This window comes from Phyllobates terribilis, unplaced genomic scaffold (genome assembly GCF_046119375.1).
Source record: "Phyllobates terribilis strain yellow unplaced genomic scaffold, ASM4611937v1 Scaffold_1__5_contigs__length_1240528914, whole genome shotgun sequence".
In the NCBI taxonomy this organism is placed as follows: Eukaryota; Metazoa; Chordata; class Amphibia; order Anura; family Dendrobatidae; genus Phyllobates; species Phyllobates terribilis.
Genome location: NW_027362761.1, coordinates 569,209,232 through 569,231,847, shown reverse-complemented (window position 1 = coordinate 569,231,847; position 22,616 = coordinate 569,209,232). Strand labels below are relative to the sequence as shown.

General features: G+C 44.8%; 1 protein-coding gene across 1 annotated transcript in view; it reads right to left on the bottom strand.

Annotated features, from left to right (window-relative positions):
- Positions 1-22,616, bottom strand: part of ST8SIA3 (ST8 alpha-N-acetyl-neuraminide alpha-2,8-sialyltransferase 3) — a 47,244-nt gene that overhangs the window by 21,143 nt on the left and 3,485 nt on the right. Inside the window, exons 2-3 of the mRNA XM_073681017.1 lie at positions 3,807-3,929; positions 2,605-3,162 (exon numbers count right to left, since the gene is read on the bottom strand). Coding sequence (XP_073537118.1) covers positions 2,605-3,162; positions 3,807-3,929 — 681 coding nt within the window. The remainder of the gene's footprint in view (positions 1-2,604; positions 3,163-3,806; positions 3,930-22,616) is intronic.

The window sequence follows — 22,616 nt, the reverse complement described above, 5'->3', positions numbered from 1 at the left end:
TCAAAGTCATGAAAATACAGAAATGAGAAGGTGTGTCCAAACTTTTGGTCTGCACTGTACATATATATATATATATATACACATATATATATACATATATACACACATATATGAAATAAAAAATAAAAATGCCCCCACATCCAAAAGTTAATAGAATTTTTAACAAGTACAGAATGTAAAAAAATGTCTAAACCCCCCTGTTCAATTGGCAGGATTTTGTCATGTAAAAAAATCATTGCAAGAAAAAATAATTTCAGAACTTTTTCCACCCATAATCTGAACAATTCAATTGAAAAATAAACTGAATCCTTTTCTGGTTGTAAAAGAAAAATAGAGAACTAAAATAATAAGGTTGCATAAATATATACATCCTTAAACTAATATTTTGTTGATGTACCATTTGATTTTATGACAGCATTCAGTCTTTTTGGGTAGGAATCTATCAGTACATGGCATATCTAGAATTCGCAATCTTTGCCCACTTTTCCTTACAGTAGCGCTCCAAATCTAAAAAATTGTGAGGGTATCTCCTGTGTACAGGGCCCTCTTCAGATCACGGACACATTTTCATAGGATAGGAATAGGATTCAGGACTGGGCTCTGACTGGGCCATTCTAAAACAATGATCTTCTTCTCATGAAGCCATTCTCTTGGTGATTTGAAGGTCGCTTAGGGTCATTGTTGTACTGAAAGATGAAATTAATTTTCATTTTCAGCTTTTTAGCAAAAGCCTGAAGGTTTTGTTGCAAAACTGACTGATATTTGGAACTGTTCATAATTCCCTCCATTTTGACTAAACCCCAGTTTCTGCCGCCGAAAAACAGCCCCAAAGCATAATGCTGCTTCCATCATGCTTCACTGCCAGTACAGTTACTGGGAGGGACACACAGGTCACATTCAGCCTAAATTTCTGGGAGAGACACACAGAGCTCACAACCAGCCTATATTTCTGGGAGAGACACACAGAGCTCACATCCAGTCTATATTACTGGGAGAGACACACAGAGCTCACATCCAGTCTATATTACTGGGAGAGACACACAGAGCTCACATCCAGTCTATATTACTGGGAGAGAGACACGGAGCTCACATCCAGCCTATATTACTGAGAGACACACAGAGAGGTCCCATTCAGCCTATATTGTTGGGAGAGACACATAGACCTCACATCCAGCCTATATTACTGGGAGAGACACTCCTAAAAGTAAAAAATCTGGAACTTGGATCAGGCTGCAAATTGCATATCAAGGGGTATGAAAATTATTGAAGGAATGACGATTGCAGACTGAAACTTAATGCATTTTTATTAACTTAAAGTGAATCTGTCACTTGGTTTATGCTGCCCAAAAATGGGCACCATGAATCAGAGCCTGGCTACATGATTGCAGTCAAGTAAATCTTTCTTTGAAGCGCTCTGAAGTTTCAGGGAAAATACAGCTTGAAGCGCAGATCCAGATGATTAACTGGTCACTTCCTATGTACACATGTGAAGTAGACCTGTAAATCAACTGGAGAGGTGAGGGACAAAGCCTGCCGAGTGCGGTGCTGGACTAGTCTTGGCTCTGCCCATCGTCCCCGGCTGGATCTTAAAACTATATTTTCTCTAAAACACAGGAGCGTTTCAGAGAAAACTGTACAATTGTGCAGCCAGGCTTTGATTCATGCTGCCTGTGGTTTGGGCAGGATGAATCAAGTGACAGTTTTCCTTTAAGGTGATCGATAACATATATAAAAATATATTTTGAATATTAATGCCTTTACTTTCTTCACCTATTTGTCACATGACCCAAAATCAGACTTGCTGAATTATTTAGTGTGGACCAGAATCCACTTTCTCTATTAATTCCGATGGGTCTAAATCTAGGTTCTACTAGGAATAGAAAGAGAAACTTCCAGTTGACACATGGGACGCCTAGTGATGATTTTTTTTATCAGCTGTGGAAAAGTCAGAATCAATCAGTTATAGATAATAAAAGTCCTCTGCTTACAAAAGCTTTCAGCAAAGTACAATACAGCTGTCACTATTTCCTCACTCTGCTAACGATAATGAGATGACTCTGCTCATTCAGCCTCAGTCTGTCCAGAAAAGCCAACAATTGAGCTACAGAAAACAGGAAGTGTCAGCCAATTGTCTCCTCTGGTGGGCACTGTTAAGACTGAAATCTTCAAGTTTTTTTATGTGAATTTTTTCAAAAATTTTCATTAGCATCTGGTAGGGTAATTTTAGCTTGACATATAAAAATATTAAAACATTTTTTATACTTTGTGCAATAACTCTTTTGATGATCTTTATTATAGTATTTTTACAGCTAGTCTGCTGCCATGAAAAGGGAAGAAAAAAAAAAGTTAAAAAATATTTTTTGGGACAATCATTAAGATGGGAAACCTACTCAATCACTGGTCCAATCTACTGAGCAGTTGTTTTCTTGCTATGCATGCTTGACCACCCCTCCACTAAGAACTGGGACCCATCGTCCTCTAGATCAGTGAAGGCCCCAACAGTCGGACTCTCATTAATCACATTTTTATGGCATTTGAAGGGCTGGCCATTGATGGGATCACTAGTCCCTATAATAAAGGGCTGGAATTTAGACAGTCTCTTACCTGTTGACATGCTGCATGATATTTCCAGGCCAAGCCAACTGGACTTTAAGCTGTTCCCGATGTTCAACGAAAAAGTCGACCAGTGTTCTGGTGACTGTTGCCGAAGTATGAAAGAAAAATGCCGGGATCCACAATATGGCGCCATCCAGCTTTTTCAAATGTAAGAAAAAATTGTTCCGATCTTGAATGGTCAAGAGGTTATTGTAATATTTTTCCAGGATGCTGGGGTTGAATGTAGTCAGGTTAGTTTTCCTCCCCACGTCTTTCTGAAAAGCCTCCGTCGGAGCAAAGTTGCAACGAAAGACAAAATCGGCGCTGTCTATTTCCGCCCCGCACTGACTTTCCGTGAGGATACCGCTGTTTCCTATCACGGCACAAATGTTATAATGTTTGTTGAGAATGGGCGACACGTCTGGAAGAAGCGATCGGAAGTTATTGCTGATAGAAAATACGTATTTATGACTGGAGTAGTCGTAATGCATCAACTGACCAGTTCGTACACTGTTCTTGGTCAGAGAAAAATTTCTGATGACGTCCACGTTCTGCAAAATTTCTCTCCTTATATACCAAAAAGAAAAAAGCATAATTAAGAAAACTAAACACGATTTTCTCAAGAATTTCACCAAATATCAGGACTTAAAGAGGTGTCTCAACATAACCCTTGGATCAAAGCTGGATTGTTGATCAACTGGTCTTGTTTGGTCTCACAAACCACCAATGATCAATTGCAGCTGTCAATTTTTGAGACTTTGTTCTCACTGCTTCTACAGTATAATACGGCGTGGATTGTCAGATGGTTTGACATTTAGCATTTTTATTACGAATATACCTAGTAAACTGCCCTTACTAGAAGGCCATTATGGTGAAGATCGTATATTGAGCCTGGATAATCAAGATCAGGCCCCCAAACTGTTCTAGGCTTCAAATATTAGACCCCAAATCACACTTCAAATTCAGACTTCAACATTCAGATCACAAGCCCAAGTCCAGATTGAATAATTTAGACCCAAGGTCAGACCCCACAATTCAGACACAGGACCAAAACTTATAATTCAGACTCCAGAACAGACACCATTATTTGGACCCCAGGCTGTGTTACCATACTTTCAAGTTACATATGTTGACCACTAATAGGGTAGTATTATGTAATTAGGAACAGTGGTCTTGATTGGTTGCAACCTTAAGTCAATTCCTCCACTTACCTCTGGCGAGCGAATGCCGTCCGGTTGAACACCCACTTGGCCGGTTTTTCTTGTAGTTCTTGCGTCAAAGAATTTGTTATTGGAACAAATGAAGGGTCCAAAAACTTCATCGCAAACTGGGACCTGGCAGAACAAAACAAAATTATCATTATTTGATGTAAAACATAAAGAGTATTAATCCCTTTAAATGAAATGTTCCTGGGTCGTCCTAGTCATTCATTCTTGTTGGTTTCCAGAAAACATGGCCACCACTCCAACTCTTATCACATGGAGGAGAGTAACAAAGTGATGAAAGGCTCAACTTGACGCTCTTGGGTCCCCAAGTGGAATGTTTAACAGTTCCCCAAACTATTCTGTGCCATTTTAGTTACCGGTGTCTTTATATGTTGCAGGGTCATGTCCTGGGCCTAGGTGCAACTTCTACCTCTGCACCCTTTGTTGTTTAACTCTTGGATGTGATACTGGAATCAATAATCTATGCAGATTTTATTATATAGCATTATATCACCCCCTTATGTACAACTGTAACTGCTATGAGGCCCAAAGTGCCAGAACCCCTTCTCCATAGACATAAGAAAATAGTGCCCAAAGGCAAATATAGATCTCTGGAGTCTGTAAGAACAGCAGCACATACGAATGAACTAGCAGATTGCTGAATATGCCTGCTACAGTCTTCATCAACATTGGAATACTGGTTTATATACTCAATTGTTGCTTGTAAAGTTTTATACCAGCAATGGATCAAAGTAATAATTACTTTAGGAAGCATCTATTATCAACTTAAAATATTCATGAATTAAAAAGGTCAGCTCAGGGAGCAAAAAATAAGCCCTCACATGGCCCCATGGCCCAAAAATGGAAATGTCACGATCTCAGAGCAAAATTAAAAGAAAAAAAAATTCTGTTTTTTTTTGGCTTTTGGAAGAAGGGTATGAAAAAATAAAAATGAAAAAAAATGAAAAACACCCTGTCAAGAAGGGGTTAAGTAGAAGGATGTGGCTAGAAGAAACAGAGGTAAACCCTGACATGGCTTCTCCTCAGTGTATTGTCTATCTGCATACAGTGCATACTGAGTTCAGAATCACATTTTACAAGCCGCTATGGCCTCCTGTAGAATGTTAACCCTTTACAAGCAGCTACTGTATGTTCTCTTAGAAGCAGCTCTGTCCTCGTTTATCGGGGATGCATAATACACAGGGACATTTTATTATGTGACTGATGCAATATGTGTAGTAAGGTATGAAGTAAAGTTCGAGCTCCTGTTGTTAATTGGGGTACATTTTTGCCTGATTTGCATTCTGCTGATTCACAAAACATTGGGATGCAGTAATAAATTAATTCACCAGGTTTGTTTTTTTTGTTTGGGAGAATTTATGAGAAAAATAGGTAAATTAAGCCAGTGGTCAAGTTGATGAAACTGGCCAATTCCTGAGATCTCTGCTTTCTAGATTCAGCTCCCCCCCCTTCCCATACACTCACAGTTGGTATGTCCCAGAGAAGAGAAAGAATCTTGGTCATTCCTTAAAGTGAAAACAAAACTTTCATCTCTGTAGTACTGAGGAAACCCATCAGATTTAGTAATAGCATATATTTGAGAAAGGTCTCATAATTTTATCTACTACCACTTTTTATGTTTTTCTCATAACTGCTAAGTTCTGTTTAACTACTTCTAGAAAACCCATAGACCATGAACGTACAGGCAGTCCACACTTGACACTGACGTTCTAAAATATCAATGTATTGTAAGCAGGTTGGACAGGATTGTGCAGCTATGGGGGTTCGGGAGTCGGCTGTCAGGACACAGCCAGACTCCACACAGAAAAGGTAAGCATGATATATTATCAGAAAGCTGTGTATACAGACACTGAACCAGCTGTTCACAAACAGTCCCCAACTTACTAACATCCAACTAGCATATAACTTGCAGCTATGAACTTTGAATGTACAAAAAAACTAATACAGTAGGGAAAATAAGTATTTGATACACTGACAATTTTGCAAGTTTCCCACCTACAAAGAATGGAGAGATCTGTAATTTTTATCATAGCTATACTTCACCTGTGAGAGACAGAATCTTAAAAAAAATCCAGAAAATCCCATTGTATGATTTTTACATAATTAATATTTGGTACAGAAACCTTTGTTTGTGTAGCACCCTGAGGATTCGGCTGCTACAGGGGTATTGCACCTCACTCCAGAGGTGTGGTATTCCACTCCCGGGTAAGGATGGAGTGTGGAACTGAGCTAGTAGGCTGCATGCACTACATACATCCCATTTCCGGGGGACAGAACGACGGTACTCCCACCAGTATATGTGCAGGTACGACAGCGTCTGTCCCTGGCTGGAGTGGGAGGGGGGTGGAACATCCCAGTAGTGTAGGGGCAGATAGGGGGAGTAGTCTGGGTAAAGATAGGAGCTCATTGGGTGCTGGTCACCTGAGCTCACACATAGAGGGAGTATATAAGGTGGGCACCATCTTAGAACAGGGTCAGTCAGTGAGAGTTTAACCTGAGGAGCAGAGCAGAGGAGTTCAGCCAGGAGGGCTGACAGGGAGCTGTGGCTCCGGCTGGGCCCAGCTCCAGAACAGAGCCTGCTGAGAGAGAGAGAGAGAGGAGTAAGAAGGACCCAGAGAGGAAACAAGAAGGAACCCCAAGATCCCAGAATAAGGACAGAAGGGTGAGGGGTTGGCGAACAAGGGTACCGGAACCCAAGCTGGCGGAGGCCAAAGCAAACCTTAGCCAGGAACCGGAGGTCGTGGGCAGGATCTGCCACGACCCTCACCAAATCCACTAGAAAGGCACACCGAGCATAGGGTCAGGGAGCCCAGAGGAGGCTTGACCAACAAGAGACCCAAGGGAGCCGGACATAAGTGGATCCCTGGTGGGAACGGCCAGTAGAAAGGGAAAGTCAGAAAGGAGCTCAGGACCACGCTCCAGAATTGCCTGGGGGTTGGCCGAGTCCAGGACCTGGTGGACGCAGCACGGCTCGGGTGGTCACTCAAGGCCAGAGTGACCAAAAGAACATCAGTAAGTAAAAACCCTGAACTGCACCTCCCGTCTCAGAGTCTCCTTTCTACACCACAACAACCACCATCCTCCACGTCTGACCCCCTGAGGCTATACCCCTCCCGTTGGGGGTTATACTACCACAGCTGCACACACACCACCAGCCTCAGCGGACCATCCTGCAGCGGCGGCCTTTTGACCGCAAATCAACGGGTGGCGTAGTCGACACTAAGAACATCTGCAAGGACTGCCGCACACTGAGTTTGACACCCTGGGCACGGACCGGGTCACAGCCACTCGGAGACTACAACCCCCATCTGATCCGGCTCCGGGTATCCCTAACAACATGGCCCAGGGGGCGCGTCAACTTTGGCGTAGTCGGCAGGATCACGTGCCCGCAACAACCGGGTACTGCGTGCCTGAAGAAAAGTTCACATTTACCTCAAAAAGAAGTCTCCCGCCAATTCCAGAGGGTCCCTGCCATCGGACGCCATCTCGGATCAGTTCCCGCCATTTGCCCGTCATCTGCAGTCTTTTCCCGCCATCCACAGAGTTTCCCGCCACTGGGAGAAGATTCCCGCCATTTCAGAAGATTTCCCGCCTTGGCAGAGCGGACGCCATTATGGGCGTGCCAGAGGATGGCAAGAGGCCACCTCCCATCATGGGCCAGGATCGGAAATGGCGCCAAAAGTGGAAACCGCCCCCACCAGCAGAGACTGTGATGATTGATATGTCCATCAGCGTGAAGGAACTGCCCCTGGAACTGGCAATCACAAAGTTGCCCCAGGACCACCCCCAATGTGGGCGGAGACGGAACAAAAGAGCGAAGATGGGAGCAGCCTGGAGGAGTCTGGAGAGAGCGCACCCGGAGATGAGGAGTCTGGAGAGGAGTCCAGAGAGAACGCACCCGGAGATGGAGGGAGAGTCAGGCAGCACCGACCCTGTGGTCAGGAGCCTGTTGCAAGCCGCCACTCCGGAGGGCCTGCTGGAGATCCTGGCACAGCTCCCCCGAGACCGGGAGCGTGCACAGACCGCGCTGGAGGGCCTCGCACGAAGGATGGCCCGGGTACAGCAGGAAACGCTGGCGGAGTGGACCCGAGAGATGGCCCTGCAGGCTGGAGCCTGCCAGCGAAGCATGCCACCCGCAGCGAGGAGCAAGTCCACCTCTGAGGACGGCGAAGGAGGGACGACGGCCGGAGACGACGCCGCGGAGGGAGCCGAAGAGATGAAGGCAGGTAATGGGGACGACAATATCCCGTGCCCAGAAGCCGTAAACCTGCCCCAGCTCCCCGTCGCAGAGCCCGAAGCCCCACTCACCGTTCCCGTAGCCGCTGCGTCATCGCTCCAAGCTAGGCCTCAAGCGGCCGGAGCCGCGGCCACGCCCCCTGTGACGTCACGCGCCTCGATCCAGAGCACGGCCAAGCAGGAGACGCCACCGGCCTGGTCGCAAGGCCGAGTGCCCCCGGGCGTCGCAGTACCAACAGCGCCCTCTACCTCCACTGAGCCACCGGCCTGGTCACTGGGCCAAGTAACCCCGGGCGCCGCCGTCTTCACGGTGCCCTTTACATTCAGGGTGCCCCAGGCCTGGTCGCAAGGCCTGGTGAACCCGGGCGCCGCCACCAAACCAGCGCCCTCAACGTCCACAGCGCCACACCTGGGTGAAGATCTATTTGCCCAGCACACATGCCCGGATGGGCAGCCCTTTATATGGCCACCGGAGTATTACCAACTTGAGCTCCAAAAGGAAAGGCCCCTGTGCGAGCCCCTGATTCCGGCTCCGAAGCCCGTCAAGAGGACCCCGCTCTCGTTGGCGGAGGCGCAGTTTGAGTGGGACCCCGCAGGAGGACGTCGCCACTGATGTACAGTAGGAGCACTGTATATAGTTACCCGTCGGGGTATGAGAACTGTTATAAGTACTGCTGCTAGTTAAAATATAGTCCCCGTTGGGACCAGTGAACTGTTCCAGTGTGTCCCATCTCCCCACAGGCTGAGGACTGTGAGCAGCCATCCCCTTTTCCCCACTGGCCGAGGACTGAGAGCGGCCATATCCCTTGTAAATAGTTGCGCTTCCTAAAGTGCCCCCTACCGGTTTTATAGGAAACTGTTTTTTCTTGAAGAGACTGTGGCACTTCCCTGGTCACAATTTGCACAAGTGGCCAGAGGTCAAAATGTTTTATAGGAAAAGTTTTATTATGCTGAAAGAGTTAATATTATTATATGATGTGTCCGTAACATTTGATGCTGGTAACATTATAAGTAAGAAGTACCTCCCATAAAGGGATGATTGAAGGATAATGTTTATAATGTTTTATATGTTTATGATGTTTTGAAAAAAATTGTATGTTTTTGGATATTTTATTCTTTTACAGCCCGAGGACGTGCTGTGATTTACCAGGGGAGAATGTAGCACCCTGAGGATTCGGCTGCTACAGGGGTATTGCACCTCACTCCAGAGGTGTGGTATTCCACTCCCGGGTAAGGATGGAGTGTGGAACTGAGCTAGTAGGCTGCATGCACTACATACATCCCATTTCCGGGGGACAGAACGACGGTACTCCCACCAGTATATGTGCAGGTACGACAGCGTCTGTCCCTGGCTGGAGTGGGAGGGGGGTGGAACATCCCAGTAGTGTAGGGGCAGATAGGGGGAGTAGTCTGGGTAAAGATAGGAGCTCATTGGGTGCTGGTCACCTGAGCTCACACATAGAGGGAGTATATAAGGTGGGCACCATCTTAGAACAGGGTCAGTCAGTGAGAGTTTAACCTGAGGAGCAGAGCAGAGGAGTTCAGCCAGGAGGGCTGACAGGGAGCTGTGGATCCGGCTGGGCCCAGCTCCAGAACAGAGCCTGCTGAGAGAGAGAGAGAGAGGAGTAAGAAGGACCCAGAGAGGAAACAAGAAGGAACCCCAAGATCCCAGAATAAGGACAGAAAGGTGAGGGGTTGGCGAACAAGGGTACCGGAACCCAAGCTGGCGGAGGCCAAAGCAAACCTTAGCCAGGAACCGGAGGTCGTGGGCAGGATCTGCCACGACCCTCACCAAATCCACTAGAAAGGCACACCGAGCATAGGGTCAGGGAGCCCAGAGGAGGCTTGACCAACAAGAGACCCAAGGGAGCCGGACATAAGTGGATCCCTGGTGGGAACGGCCAGTAGAAAGGGAAAGTCAGAAAGGAGCTCAGGACCACGCTCCAGAATTGCCTGGGGGTTGGCCGAGTCCAGGACCTGGTGGACGCAGCACGGCTCGGGTGGTCACTCAAGGCCAGAGTGACCAAAAGAACATCAGTAAGTAAAAACCCTGAACAGCACCTCCCGTCTCAGAGTCTCCTTTCTACACCACAACAACCACCATCCTCCACGTCTGACCCCCTGAGGCTATACCCCTCCCGTTGGGGGTTATACTACCACAGCTGCACACACACCACCAGCCTCAGCGGACCATCCTGCAGCGGCGGCCTTTTGACCGCAAATCAACGGGTGGCGTAGTCGACACTAAGAACATCTGCAAGGACTGCCGCACACTGAGTTTGACACCCTGGGCACGGACCGGGTCACAGCCACTCGGAGACTACAACCCCCATCTGATCCGGCTCCGGGTATCCCTAACAACATGGCTCAGGGGGCGCGTCATTTGCACTTACACAGGTCAGACGTTTCCTGTAGTTCTTGACCAAGTTTGCACACACTGCAGCAGGGATTTTGGCCCACTCCTCCATACAGATCTCCAGATCTTCCGGGTTTCGGGGCTGTTGCTAGGCAATATTGAGTTTCAGCTCCCTCCAAAGATTTTCTATTGGGTTCAGGTCTGGAGACTGGCCACTCCAGGACCTTGAAATGCTTCTTACAGAGCCACTCCTTAGTTGCCCTGACTGTGTGTTTTGGGTCATTGTCATGCTGGAAGACTCAGCCATGACCCATCTTCAATGCTCTTATTTAGGGAAGGAGATTGTTGGCCAAATCTGGTGATACAAGTCCCCATCCATCCTCCCTTCAATATGTTGCAGTTGTCCTGTCGCCTTTGAAGAAAAGCACTACCAAAGTATAATGTTTCCACCACCATGCTTCACGGTGGGGACGGTGTTCTTGGGGTGTACTCATCCTTCTTCTTCCAAGCATGGCGAATGGAGTTGATACAAAAAAGTTCTGACCACATGATTTTCTCTCATGCCTCCTCTGGATCATCCAGATGGTCATTGGCGAACTTCAAAAGGGCCTGGACATGTGCTGGCGTGAGCAGGGAACCTTGTGTGCCCTGCAGGATTTTAATCCATGACAGCATAGTGTGATACTCAGGGCTGTGGAGTCGGTAAGCCAAACCTCCGACTCCGACACCAACTCCTCACTTTCCATGACACCGACTCCAACTCCGACTATACGACTCCCTCATACATGGCTCATGTTTAAGTGATAAATTTACTGTAGCACAGATTCATCTCAGCTAAAAGTCTAGATCCTTAGATCAGGAATAGGACAGACATTTATAGGACATTTCAGAACTTTCCCAAATTCTTATGAAAAAATATTCCCCACAAACTGCATTGTACTACTGTACCCAATTTATTATATATTTTAGGAGTCAGAGTTGATCCATTTTATACCGACTCCGACTCCACCAAAATGGGCTCTGACTCCGACTCCAGAGCCCTGGTGATACTAACGATACTGTTTGAGACTGTGGTCCCAGCTCTCTTCAGGTCATTGACCAGGTCCTCCCATGTAGTTCTGAGCTGATTCCTGACCTTTGTCATAATCATCCTTACCCCACGAAGCGAGATCCTGCATGAAGCCACAGACCGAGGAAGATTGTGTTTTTTCCATTCTCTGATAATTGTGCCAACAGTTGTTGCCTTCTCACCAAGCTGCTTGCCTATTGTCCTGTAGCCCATCCCAGCCTTGTGCAGGTCTACAATTTTGTCCCTGGTGTTCTTAGATAGCTCTTTGGTCTTGGCCATGGTGGAGAGGTTGGAGTGTGATTAAGTGTGTGGACAGGTGTCTTTTATACAGGTAAGGAGTTCAAACAGGTGCAATTAATGCAGGTAATGAGTGCAGAGTAGGGGGGCTTTTTAAAGAAAAACTAACAGGTCTGTGAGAGCCAGAATTCTTGCTGGTTGGTAGGTGATCAAATACTTGTTTCATGCAATAAATGCAATTTAATTATGTAAAATTCATGCAATGTGATTTTCTGTTTTTTTTATTTTTAGATTCTGTCTTTCACAGGTGAAGTGTACCTACGATAAAAATTACAGACCTCTCCATTCTTTGTAGGTAGGAAAACTTGCAAAACCGGCAATGTATTAAATACTTATTTGCCCCACTGTACCTCAGCCCTCGCCTCTCTAACCGAATTTCTATGTAGGTGGAAACAGGGCCAGAAAAAAAACAAAAAATAAGACTGAATTGGAAAACTGTTACGTTTTTGAAAACTGCAGCATGTCACGTCTTTCAGTGTTTTTGAAGAGTTTTTCCACCCATAGAAAACAAAGGGTAAGTGCAAAAAAAAAGCATCAAAAATGCAGATATCGGGTTTTGCTGCATTTTTGGTGCAGAAAATTCAGGAACAACAGGCACTAAACTGTATCAGAATGAAAAATGCAGCAAAAACCGAGGCAAAAAAGCAGCAAAAAACACAGTAAACCTATTTTTTTTTAAGTAGCTTCATTACTGCCAAGAGAGCAAGTTTTGCCTGCAGAATAAAATGCAGCAAAAAAGCAAAGTGTGAACATAGCCTAATACTCACCTCACTTCTCGCCACCCACTTTTCAGTGCTCTTCTTTCACCCATTGCAAGCTGCATCTCTTCACTAACAGACCAGGACTTCTGGCTGTGTCCATGCCCCGGAAATCACTGCACATCATACGATTGCAATGTAAATGCCAACATCGTGACCTTATGATGCACAGTGGCTTCCGGCACATGGACACAGCCTGAGGGTTCGACCGCCACAGGGATGCTGCACTTCTCTAATGGAGTGTAGTGTTGTTCCTCTGAGGTAAGAACAGTGTGATGGTCAGGACCCCACCTCCACATCCAACACTACACTTTTCCCATCAGAGGGGGCTAGAATGCACTAGGTGCTGCCCTCCTGGTTACCGGGAGACTGGGGAACCAAGAACTAGGGGAACCATGTAGTGGGTGAGGGTGGAGGACTCACATTTTAGTGACACTTAAAATTTAATATTTAATACACAGCCATCTTGGTTCTTGGTCCTTTTCTGTCTGTCAGGTTGTCCTTCAGTCTGCTCCATGATGGTTCTTTGACTGTTCTACTGTGACCTCCTACCCTGTAAGCGGATCCTGTGTGGGCCTGCATCGGATGGAGACACAGCCCTCGTACCTTGGCCTTGGGTCGAGGGGCAGGTTGCAGATAATGGATGTCTCAACCCGGTCAAGGACCATGACCAAGAAGGCCCGGAGCTCAGGAGTGTAGCTCCACAGCAAATGGATCCCAGGGAGGATGCAGACGGAGCGGTATACGCCACCTGTCCTCGCCAACCTGATATATTCAGAGGGATTCCGGCTGCAAGAGGGGTACCGACACCCGACCTTGCTACTCCACGTCCTGGTCGGGAAAGCCCGGTAGGCCCTGAGGATCCCACCGGGTAATGGAGGGAACGGAGCTGCCACCCGTACCCTTTTTCTGAGAGGAGTTCAGAGGGAGACCCGGCCTATCTACACACACACAGACAGGAAAGGGACCCGGTCTGAAGTCTAGGAACACTCTGGTGCGGGGTCCTGATTGAACACTGGACTTACTCGGAGGTTGTCGGACCCCCCTCGTCTATGGTGACCGCAGAACTCCGCGAGAAGCAGGGAGAAGCCTTGCAGCTGTACTCTTCAACGTGAGTAAAAACCCTGGAAGTTAACCCCTATGGCCTCCGGACTCTTTATTCTGCATTACACCGCGCTACGCAGCACCAGACCTCCTAGACTACTACCCCCGTCATCCTGTCCCTCTGCCCTGAGGCCCTGCTCCGCCTGTGGGGAGTAGTAACAACGACGGCTGCCATAACACCATGCCTCAGCGGACTGCAGCGGCGCTGGTGGCCTTCACCAGGTGCCACAGGTGGCGTAGTAAAGATCAGCCACTCAACCCAGATAAGCCCATACCATCCTCTTTTTGTATTAATGTGACGACCCTGGGCACGGGTCGGGTCCGGGCCACGGCTGCACCCCATCTCTCCATCACAGGACCCGACTCCGAGTCCCCCATCTCCCAGGGTAAGGGCTTACAGGAGACTTTGAGGCGTCACAGATGCGGCATGCAACGAATAAAAGAAGAGGACCTGAAGACAGGCTGTAAGCAGAGAGTTATTAGGTTTGTTTGTTTTTCCTGGCTTTGTTTCAAGCTACACAGTTATTCGGGTTATGAACAAACATACAGTCCCTATCTAGTGTATAGTCTGGGAACGGCCTGTATACAGAATAGTAAACACTGAAAGGAAACAGGAGCTGCTGGGTCCTAGGAGCCAAAGTCAGCACTGCTATACAGCCAGGAGGCAAAATTTCCCCTGTAACTGGGGCTATTACAACAGCCCCAGTTACATAGGAAATCAGTAATAAAAAGTATCTATTAATATGTTAAAATCTCCCCTTCCAACCCCACACCCCAAAGGTGTTTTAAGACTTCATAGTGGGGGGGATTGTGTGTGAAATAAATAAAATAAATAAATAAATAAAAAAGCAAAATAAAATATAAAAACAAACTAAAAAAGAACTAAAAAAAAAAAAAGAAACACTGCCAATCTGAATCACTATTTCTAACCCTAACTCCGTGAAACTGAACGCAATTTGAAATGCTTTTAGTGGTCACTTGTGGTTGTAACAAAAAAACAAAAATATTACACATATTTCCTACTTTTCTTTACATTTTCACCCATTATAAAAAAAAAACAATATAAAAATGACAAAGCAATTAAGCCACATGTATTGAGGTTAAAAAAAAAGTTAATATTATTTGAACATCCGAACAAAAATTATTTCTAGAACTGTTATTGTACGATAAAACTCCAAAATGTGCCCAGTCAGGAATGGGGGAAAATGGCCGGATTCTTGCTTGCTCATCGGTGCCCACCGCACACCCAACGACATGATTTTGAGGGGCCAATGGTTTACAATGGCATCCAATTACTTGCTCAATGCCACCTTTGCTGCCATCTTGGTACCTTTCTGAAGTTCAGGAAAGTCTGAGCTTCATAGGAAACTGCAAGTTATGCTATAACCTGCAATACTGCGATATTGCAGTACATAGTATAAGCGATCAAATGATCGTAGGATTTAAGTCCCCAATGGGGACTAACAAATCAAGTAGAAAAATGAAGAAAAAGCTTTCAAGAATATTAAAAAATATAAAAGTTTAAATCACCCCTCTTTTACAAGTTTTAAAATAAAGAAATACAAAATAATAATAATAATAATAATTATAAAAACAATAATAGTAAACATATTTGGCATCAGCAAATCTATAAACTTCCAGTCAATAAAATGGTAAAATTGGTACAATTATTTAAAACATACATTGAATGCCGAAAAAACATCAAAATGCCAGATTTGCACTTTTTAGTCGCCACAGTTTATCCAAAAAATGCAATAAAAAGTGATCAATATGCCATATGTAACCCAAAATGGTATCAATAAAAACATCAGCTCAGCAAAAAACACAGCCTCTCACAGTTCATTCGACACAAAAGCAGAAAAGTTAGGGGTCTCAAAAATGGCGACACAAATAAAAAATGTTGTTTTTGCAAATTTCATAATTGGTGCTCTTGACTTTCATCCAAGGCATAATCACAGTAGTTGAAGTCAGGATGATCAATTTGGTAGTTAAGCAGAAGGTTAGGGCTGGTGGCAAACAAAAGCCAAAGTACTTTAGCATAGACAGGAACTATAGAAAGGTATCGCTCAGGCATGCATCTTTGGGGGGAGGGTCCCTTTAAGTATTTTGGATCTCCTTAGCAAGAGGAATCAGGGTGTGCACTAGCCCTTTAATAGACTGGACATTAGGGTGTGCATATGTCCTGGAGGTAGCACCAAGTGTTTCAACCAGAAGAGGAAGTCATGATCGGGCCCTGGAGGAGCTCTCTAATGAAGACCCTTCCAATAACTGCTGGGCGGTCACATACTGTCTTTGCACATGGGGTCCTGTGTTGTCCTGTGTTCTTTATGTCCACCACTGATTATATTCATACTTCCCAAGTTTTGACCCAGTCAAGAGGATTATCTATTTACGATGGTAAATTTCAAAAGTAATCATTGCCCCTCTTCGAAAGCAATGCTCCACCACCATTATTCCAATTTTTACAATTATGTTTCATCAAATATTTTTACTATCTGGCCTTTAAAGAATAACCGTTGTTATAATTTTTATTACATAGATCAATAGTACACGTGAAAATGTGAAACTTTGTAATATATCTTATCAGAGAAATCTGCTTCTCTCTCCTCCTGGACTGATCTTTCATTCTCAAAATTCTCAATTTATGGCGTTAAAATGTAATTTTAGTGAATACAGACTTTCCCAATATTGAGATAGGAGATGACAGTTGATTCTATGGAAGTTGCAGTAGAATGTCCTCTAGCTCCTCCCATCTCCATAGAATTTTATAAGCACCAACTGTCATCTTCTATCTCAGTACTGGGAAAATCTCTCTTCACTGAATATAGATTTTATCCCTGACTTGAGAGTGAATGATCAGTCCAGGAGGAGAAAGGAGCCAATTTCTCTGATAAGATATATTACAAAAGTTGGTTATCTTCATGTTGACTATTGATTATGAAATAAAAAATTAAAATGACAATTACTCTTTAAGGCTGTTTAGCTATCTAAGGATCCGTCAAGGGCTCGTTTTGACTTGCAAGTTTGAAAGGGCCCATATAGACATGCTAACCACGGTTGTTAAGGGGGTTATCTAGAACTATTTAATATTTTGATTACCAGCCTAAGAACTAACAGACAGGTACTGTAGTTGCTAACTACCTCGCTATTATGCCCAGCACCGTTCTCTACCGGCACAGAGCGGTCACTGACTACCTCTCACGGCAATTCAGCGGCTTTCATTGACATCACATCGGCAGAGCAGCGGCTTCTCTTCGAATCTCCTCTGTTGACGGGGTGTGACTCCTGATATTACGCTGATTGCCTAACTGCGGGTAGCCGGCTGTCAATCAGCATGATGTCAGCAATCACACCCATCGACAGAGCAGCCTGGAAAAAGAAGAGCTGCTCTGTTGACATGGAGCAGCCGGATCGCCGGCAGGAGTAGTCGGTCACCGATCTGAGCCAGTGCCGGGAAGAACAAGCAGGTAGTTGACTCTGTTAGCAACTACCTGCGTTTTTTGGTTTTTAGGCCCATGGTAACAAAAAACAAATAGTCCTGGACCATCCCTTTAAATGACTATGTAAAAGTTGGTTGGTAGTTGTTTGTCAACCTGTTTAAATAGGCTAACCAGAATTCTAGGTGCGCAGAACAATCGTTAATATGAACGTTTTGTGCAAATAGAATATCATATTATACAGTAGACAGCACACATCCTGTTTACAATCGACGCTGTGCTGCCGATAACAATAATTTTACACCTGGCATAAATGATCCACTTACCAGACAATCAAGAGTTTTTCTCATTTGTTGGGTGCTTGTCTCCATGCTTAAACAAGCAAATAATCAGTGACTGAGTATTCTAATGAACACTCATCCCCTATTATCAGCTTGTCTAAATGGGCCTTAAAGGGGTTGTCCACTACTAAGGCAAGACCTACTATATTTCCCAATGTAAGATAAAAGCGCCATATACTCACTTCCTGCAAATCGGCTGCACGGCACAAGTGGCATAACAATATCACATGAGCCTCGGGAGACCCAGCTCCGACATCGCTGGAATGGCGCTGATACAGAAGGTGAGTCTATGTGGTTTTTAATTTACATTTGGGAATATAGTATTTAAGAAAGAGTTATCCTAGTAGTAGACAACCCCTTGAACTCCTTTATTTGTGTTTTTCTGAACCCCTCTGTGCTGATTTATGACCACAAACCACATCAAAGTTCAGCTCAGCTTTGATGTGGTTTGTGATCATAAATCAGCACAGAGGGGTTCAGAAAAATACAAATAAAGGAGTTCAAGGGGTTGTCTACTACTAGGATAACTCTTTCTTAAATACTATATTCCCAAATGTAAATTAAAAACCACATAGACTCACCTTCTGTATCAGCGTCATTCCAGCGATGTCGGAGCTGGGTCATAAATCAGCTAAGCGAAGCTCAGAAAAAGAAAGGTACCAGAATTCCAAAATTTCCCCTCAGAACGAGCTCACTGATGGATCCTCAGTTACCTCATTCTGCAGTCAGCAATGAGTAGGAAAATAAACAGTCTCTAAAAGCCAAGCGGTGCAAAATTTCTAATCAAACCCAATTGCAAAAGTCATTTTTTTCAGCCAAAATACATGCATTAAAGAAAAAAAATTCCCCCTGAAAGCTATCCATATCTTTTAAGCGTAATCTAAGAATAATAGATGGAAAAGGACATAGAGAAATGTAAAATATCCTCTATAGCAGCTGCGGGGAAACTACAGCATGACCTCTTGGTCTATGGTAGAAGTCTACAATGGCCCATGATTCACCAAAATGGTGTAATAACCTGATGCATTGTGATAATCTGATGATAATTTGGCGGCACTGTGTGCAGTTGTAGCACCACTGGCATGGCTGGCATGGCTCATCTCCAGCTGTTCCTGCACAATGGCTTGTGTTACTCCGAGCCTCGCCAGTTGTTTAGCTTAATCTGCTCAAACCAGAGGATTTATATGATCCACGTGAGTGGAATTACAGTCTCGCTGCTGGTAAGTGCTCGCATTTAATCTAAACAGGAGCAGCAGCTGCCAAATGTCGGATTACAAGCATTATAACAGTGTGTTCTGTATAAAGGACTACAATGAGAATCGGGGGAGGGGGGCGGAGGCTGCAGACCTAAGCCACATCCACTCCGCGCCTCTCTCCGATTTGCAAAAGCTTCCATCCAAGTAAAACCATAAAGGCCTGGATGGAAGCGTTCCATCATTTCCAATATTGTGGGATGTATGAAAATATTGGAGATGGATATGTTCAGAGCTTAGGTTTCGGCACCAAACTGGAGATAGAGGCTCAGACACATAGGGCAAGATGTGCCGAGGGTTGTCGGATGTAATTCCTGCTTACACCTTCCATACGAGTCCTAAAAGTCCCCATCGTAGTGGTACAATGCCAATTCCATAACATAACCACAGTGCCAATCTCAAAAACATGGCAATGTGCCAGTCTAAAGGTCACGGCCAGTCTTCCAATCAAAGCCATAGGGTTAGATTTGTAGGGCGATAGTGCCAGCCTTATACTTATTATAGTACCAATTTTATAGCATTGGTAATAGTGCCAGTCTGAAAACCATTGCACGTATAGTCATAGCCATAATGCCAGCCTCAACTTCAAGGGCATTGTGTTAGCCTCATAGTAATGGCCCTATGGTCAATCTTACAGATATGGCCACAGGATCAGTCCCACAGTCATGGCCACAGTGCCAGTCCCATAATCATAGCCATAATGTCAGACCAAAAATGATGCCAATTATAGCCACCGTGCCAGCTTTATTGTGTCTATAGTGCCGGTCTCATAGTTCTGTCCATAGCATCCTTCTCATAGTGCTGACGAAAGAGCCAGAGCATAGCCCAGACCATGAGTCACACAATTATGCCGTAGTGCCAGTCTCATGGTAATGCCATAGCATTAGTCTCATAGTCATGCCATAGTGCCAGTCTCATAGTCATGCCATAGCATTAGTCACATAGTCATGCCATAGTGCCAGTCTCATAGTCATACCATAGCATTAGTCACATAGCCATGCCATAGTGCCAGTCTCATAGTCATGCCATAGCATTAGGCGCATAGTCATGCCATAGTGTCAGTCTCATAGTCATGCCATAGCATTAGGCACATAGTCATGAAATAGTGCCAGTCTCATAGTCATGCCATAGCATTAGTCGCATAGCCATGCCATAGTGCCAGTCTCATAGTCATGCCATAGCATTAGGCACATAGCCATACCATGGTGTCAGTCTCATAGTCATGCCATAGCATTAGGCACATAGTCATGCCATAGTGCCAGTCTCATAGTCATGCCATAGCATTAGGCGCATAGTCATGCCATAGTGCCAATCTCATAGTCAAGTCATGCCATAGTGCCAGTCTCATAGTCATGCCATAGCATTAGTCTCATAGCCATGCCATAGCATTAGTCGCATAGCAATACCATAGTGCCAGTCTCATAGTCATGCCATAGTGCCAGTCTCATAGTCATGCCATAGTGCCAGTCTCATAGTCATGCCATAGCATTAGGCACATAGCCATGCCATAGTGCCAGTCTCATAGTCATGCCATAGTGCCAGTCACATAGTCATGCCATAGCATTAGGCACATAGCCATGCCATAGTGCCAGTCTCATAGCCATGCCATAGTGCCAGTCTCATAGTCATGCCATAGCATTAGGCACATAGCCATACCATAGTGCCAGTCTCATAGTCATGCCATAGCATTAGGCACATAGTCATGCCATAGTGCCAGTCTCATAGTCATGCCATAGCATTAGTCTCATAGCCATGCCATAGCATTAGGCACATAGTCATGCCATAGTGCCAGTCTCATTGTCTTGTCATAGCATTCATCGCATAGTCATGCCATAGCATTAGTCTCATAGTTATGCCATAGTGCCAGTCTCATAGTCATGCCATAGTGCCAGTCTCATAGTCATACCATAGTGCCAGTCTCATATTCATGCCATAGCATTAGGCACATAGCCATGCCATAGTGCCAGTCTCATAGTCATGCCATAGCATTAGGCACATAGTCATGCCATAGTACCAGTCTCATAGTCATGCCATAGCATTAGTCTCATAGTCATGCCATAGCATTAGTCTCATAGCCATGCCATAGCATTAGGCACATAGCCATACCATAGTGCCAGTCTCATAGTCATGCCATAGCATTAGGCACATAGTCATGCCATAGTGCCAGTCTCATAGTCATGCCATAGCATTAGTCTCATAGTCATGCCATAGCATTAGTCTCATAGCCATGCCATAGTGCCAGTCTCATAGTCATGCCATAGTGCCAGTCTCATAGTCATGCCATAGCATTAGTCTCATAGCCATGCCATAGTGCCAGTCTCATAGTCATGCCATAGTGCCAGTCTCATAGTCTTGTCATAGCATTCGTCGCATAGTCATGCCATAGCATTAGTCTCATAGTTATGCCATAGTGCCAGTCTCATAGTCATGCCATAGTGCCAGTCTCATAGTCATGCCATAGTGCCAGTCTCATAGTCACGCCATAACATTAGTCTCATAGTCATGCCATAGTGCCAGTCTCATAGTCATGCCATAGTGCCAGTCTCATAGTTATGCCATAGTATAACTTACATAGTTTTGCCATAGTTATGCTCATAGTGACAGTTTTGTGGCTATGGTGACCCTGTAAGTATCTACATGGTCCAATCTTTCACACTACTCATCCCTCATTGGACAGAAAGTATTACCTAAACCGTCCATCAGCCCCATCACAATTTTGGAGCGTTATCCTTGCGCTATACAACGTGCCCCCTGGTCTGCAGTCAGATGTAATCATGAATATTACCCAAAAAAGTGCAAATATCGACCATAGTTCTGTATCTGGTGTAAAGCCCGAACTCCCCAGGATTCAGTATCATGGGTAAAAGTAGTGAAGTGTTTTACTACCCTTACAATCTGCAAATAAAGAGTTCTTCTATTTTTTTTTTAAGTTTAAAGAGCCAGATTGACGGATTGGTAAAGGAAGTATGTCATTTTTTTTCACTATTTTACACTAATCTGAACAGTTTTCAAAATATTTATTTCTGTAAAACTCCTCTAAACTTTAAGTAATGAAAAGTTGTACAACTTTCTCATGTAACTTTCAGCTCCTCACCGTTTCTAAGATCTCTGCTGTCAGTAAATAGGAACACTCTTTTTTTGTATCCAGAACATGAAACTCTTCATGGAGAATAAACTGGATCCTGTGTGGGCAATGTCTGTGAGCTACAAAGGCTGGATTCCAGTGATACAATGTAGCAAATAATCAGGACAGATTTGCCCATAGCATTGCCTAAACTGGATACAATTGTAGCAAACCCTCAGTTATAAAGTGTTCATACAAGTGATCAGCACTCAGTATTGAAAACTTGTGTTCCCTCAATTGTTCTCTGGTTTTCTTCTGCCCCCAAGACATCAGCCAGGTAAATGTATAGCACTGAAGACACACTACCATGAAGTGATGGAGCTCGCTCACACTGTCGTATACATCGGACGAGTGCTATGTGATGTTTTATCGAACAGCACTCGGACTAATGTTATATTATGGGGCAGTGCACATTTGCTTTTTTTTTTTTTTGCCTTGTCGATCCGGCATGAGAAAAAAATCGCAGCATGCTGCAAGTGGCTCCGCAAATCGGATCACACGCACCAATTCAAGTCTATGGGTGCATGTAAAACATTGGACTGCGTTCGGGTGTCATCTGAGTGCAGTCCGATGTACGCAGACACATACAATGGAGAAGAAGGAGAAATTAAGTTCTCCATCTTCGCACCTGTGCTGCAATTCTCTACTGCAAGACAATCAGATTACAGTAAGGTGACACTGGGCTCAAACTCTGATCAGGGTTTACTCAGAGTATCATTAGCATAATTGCCACGATTCTCTCGCATGAGCCCAGCAATATGCATCACAAATAGCCTCCTATGCCAAAGTAAAATGTGCATGGCACAATATATAATATAGT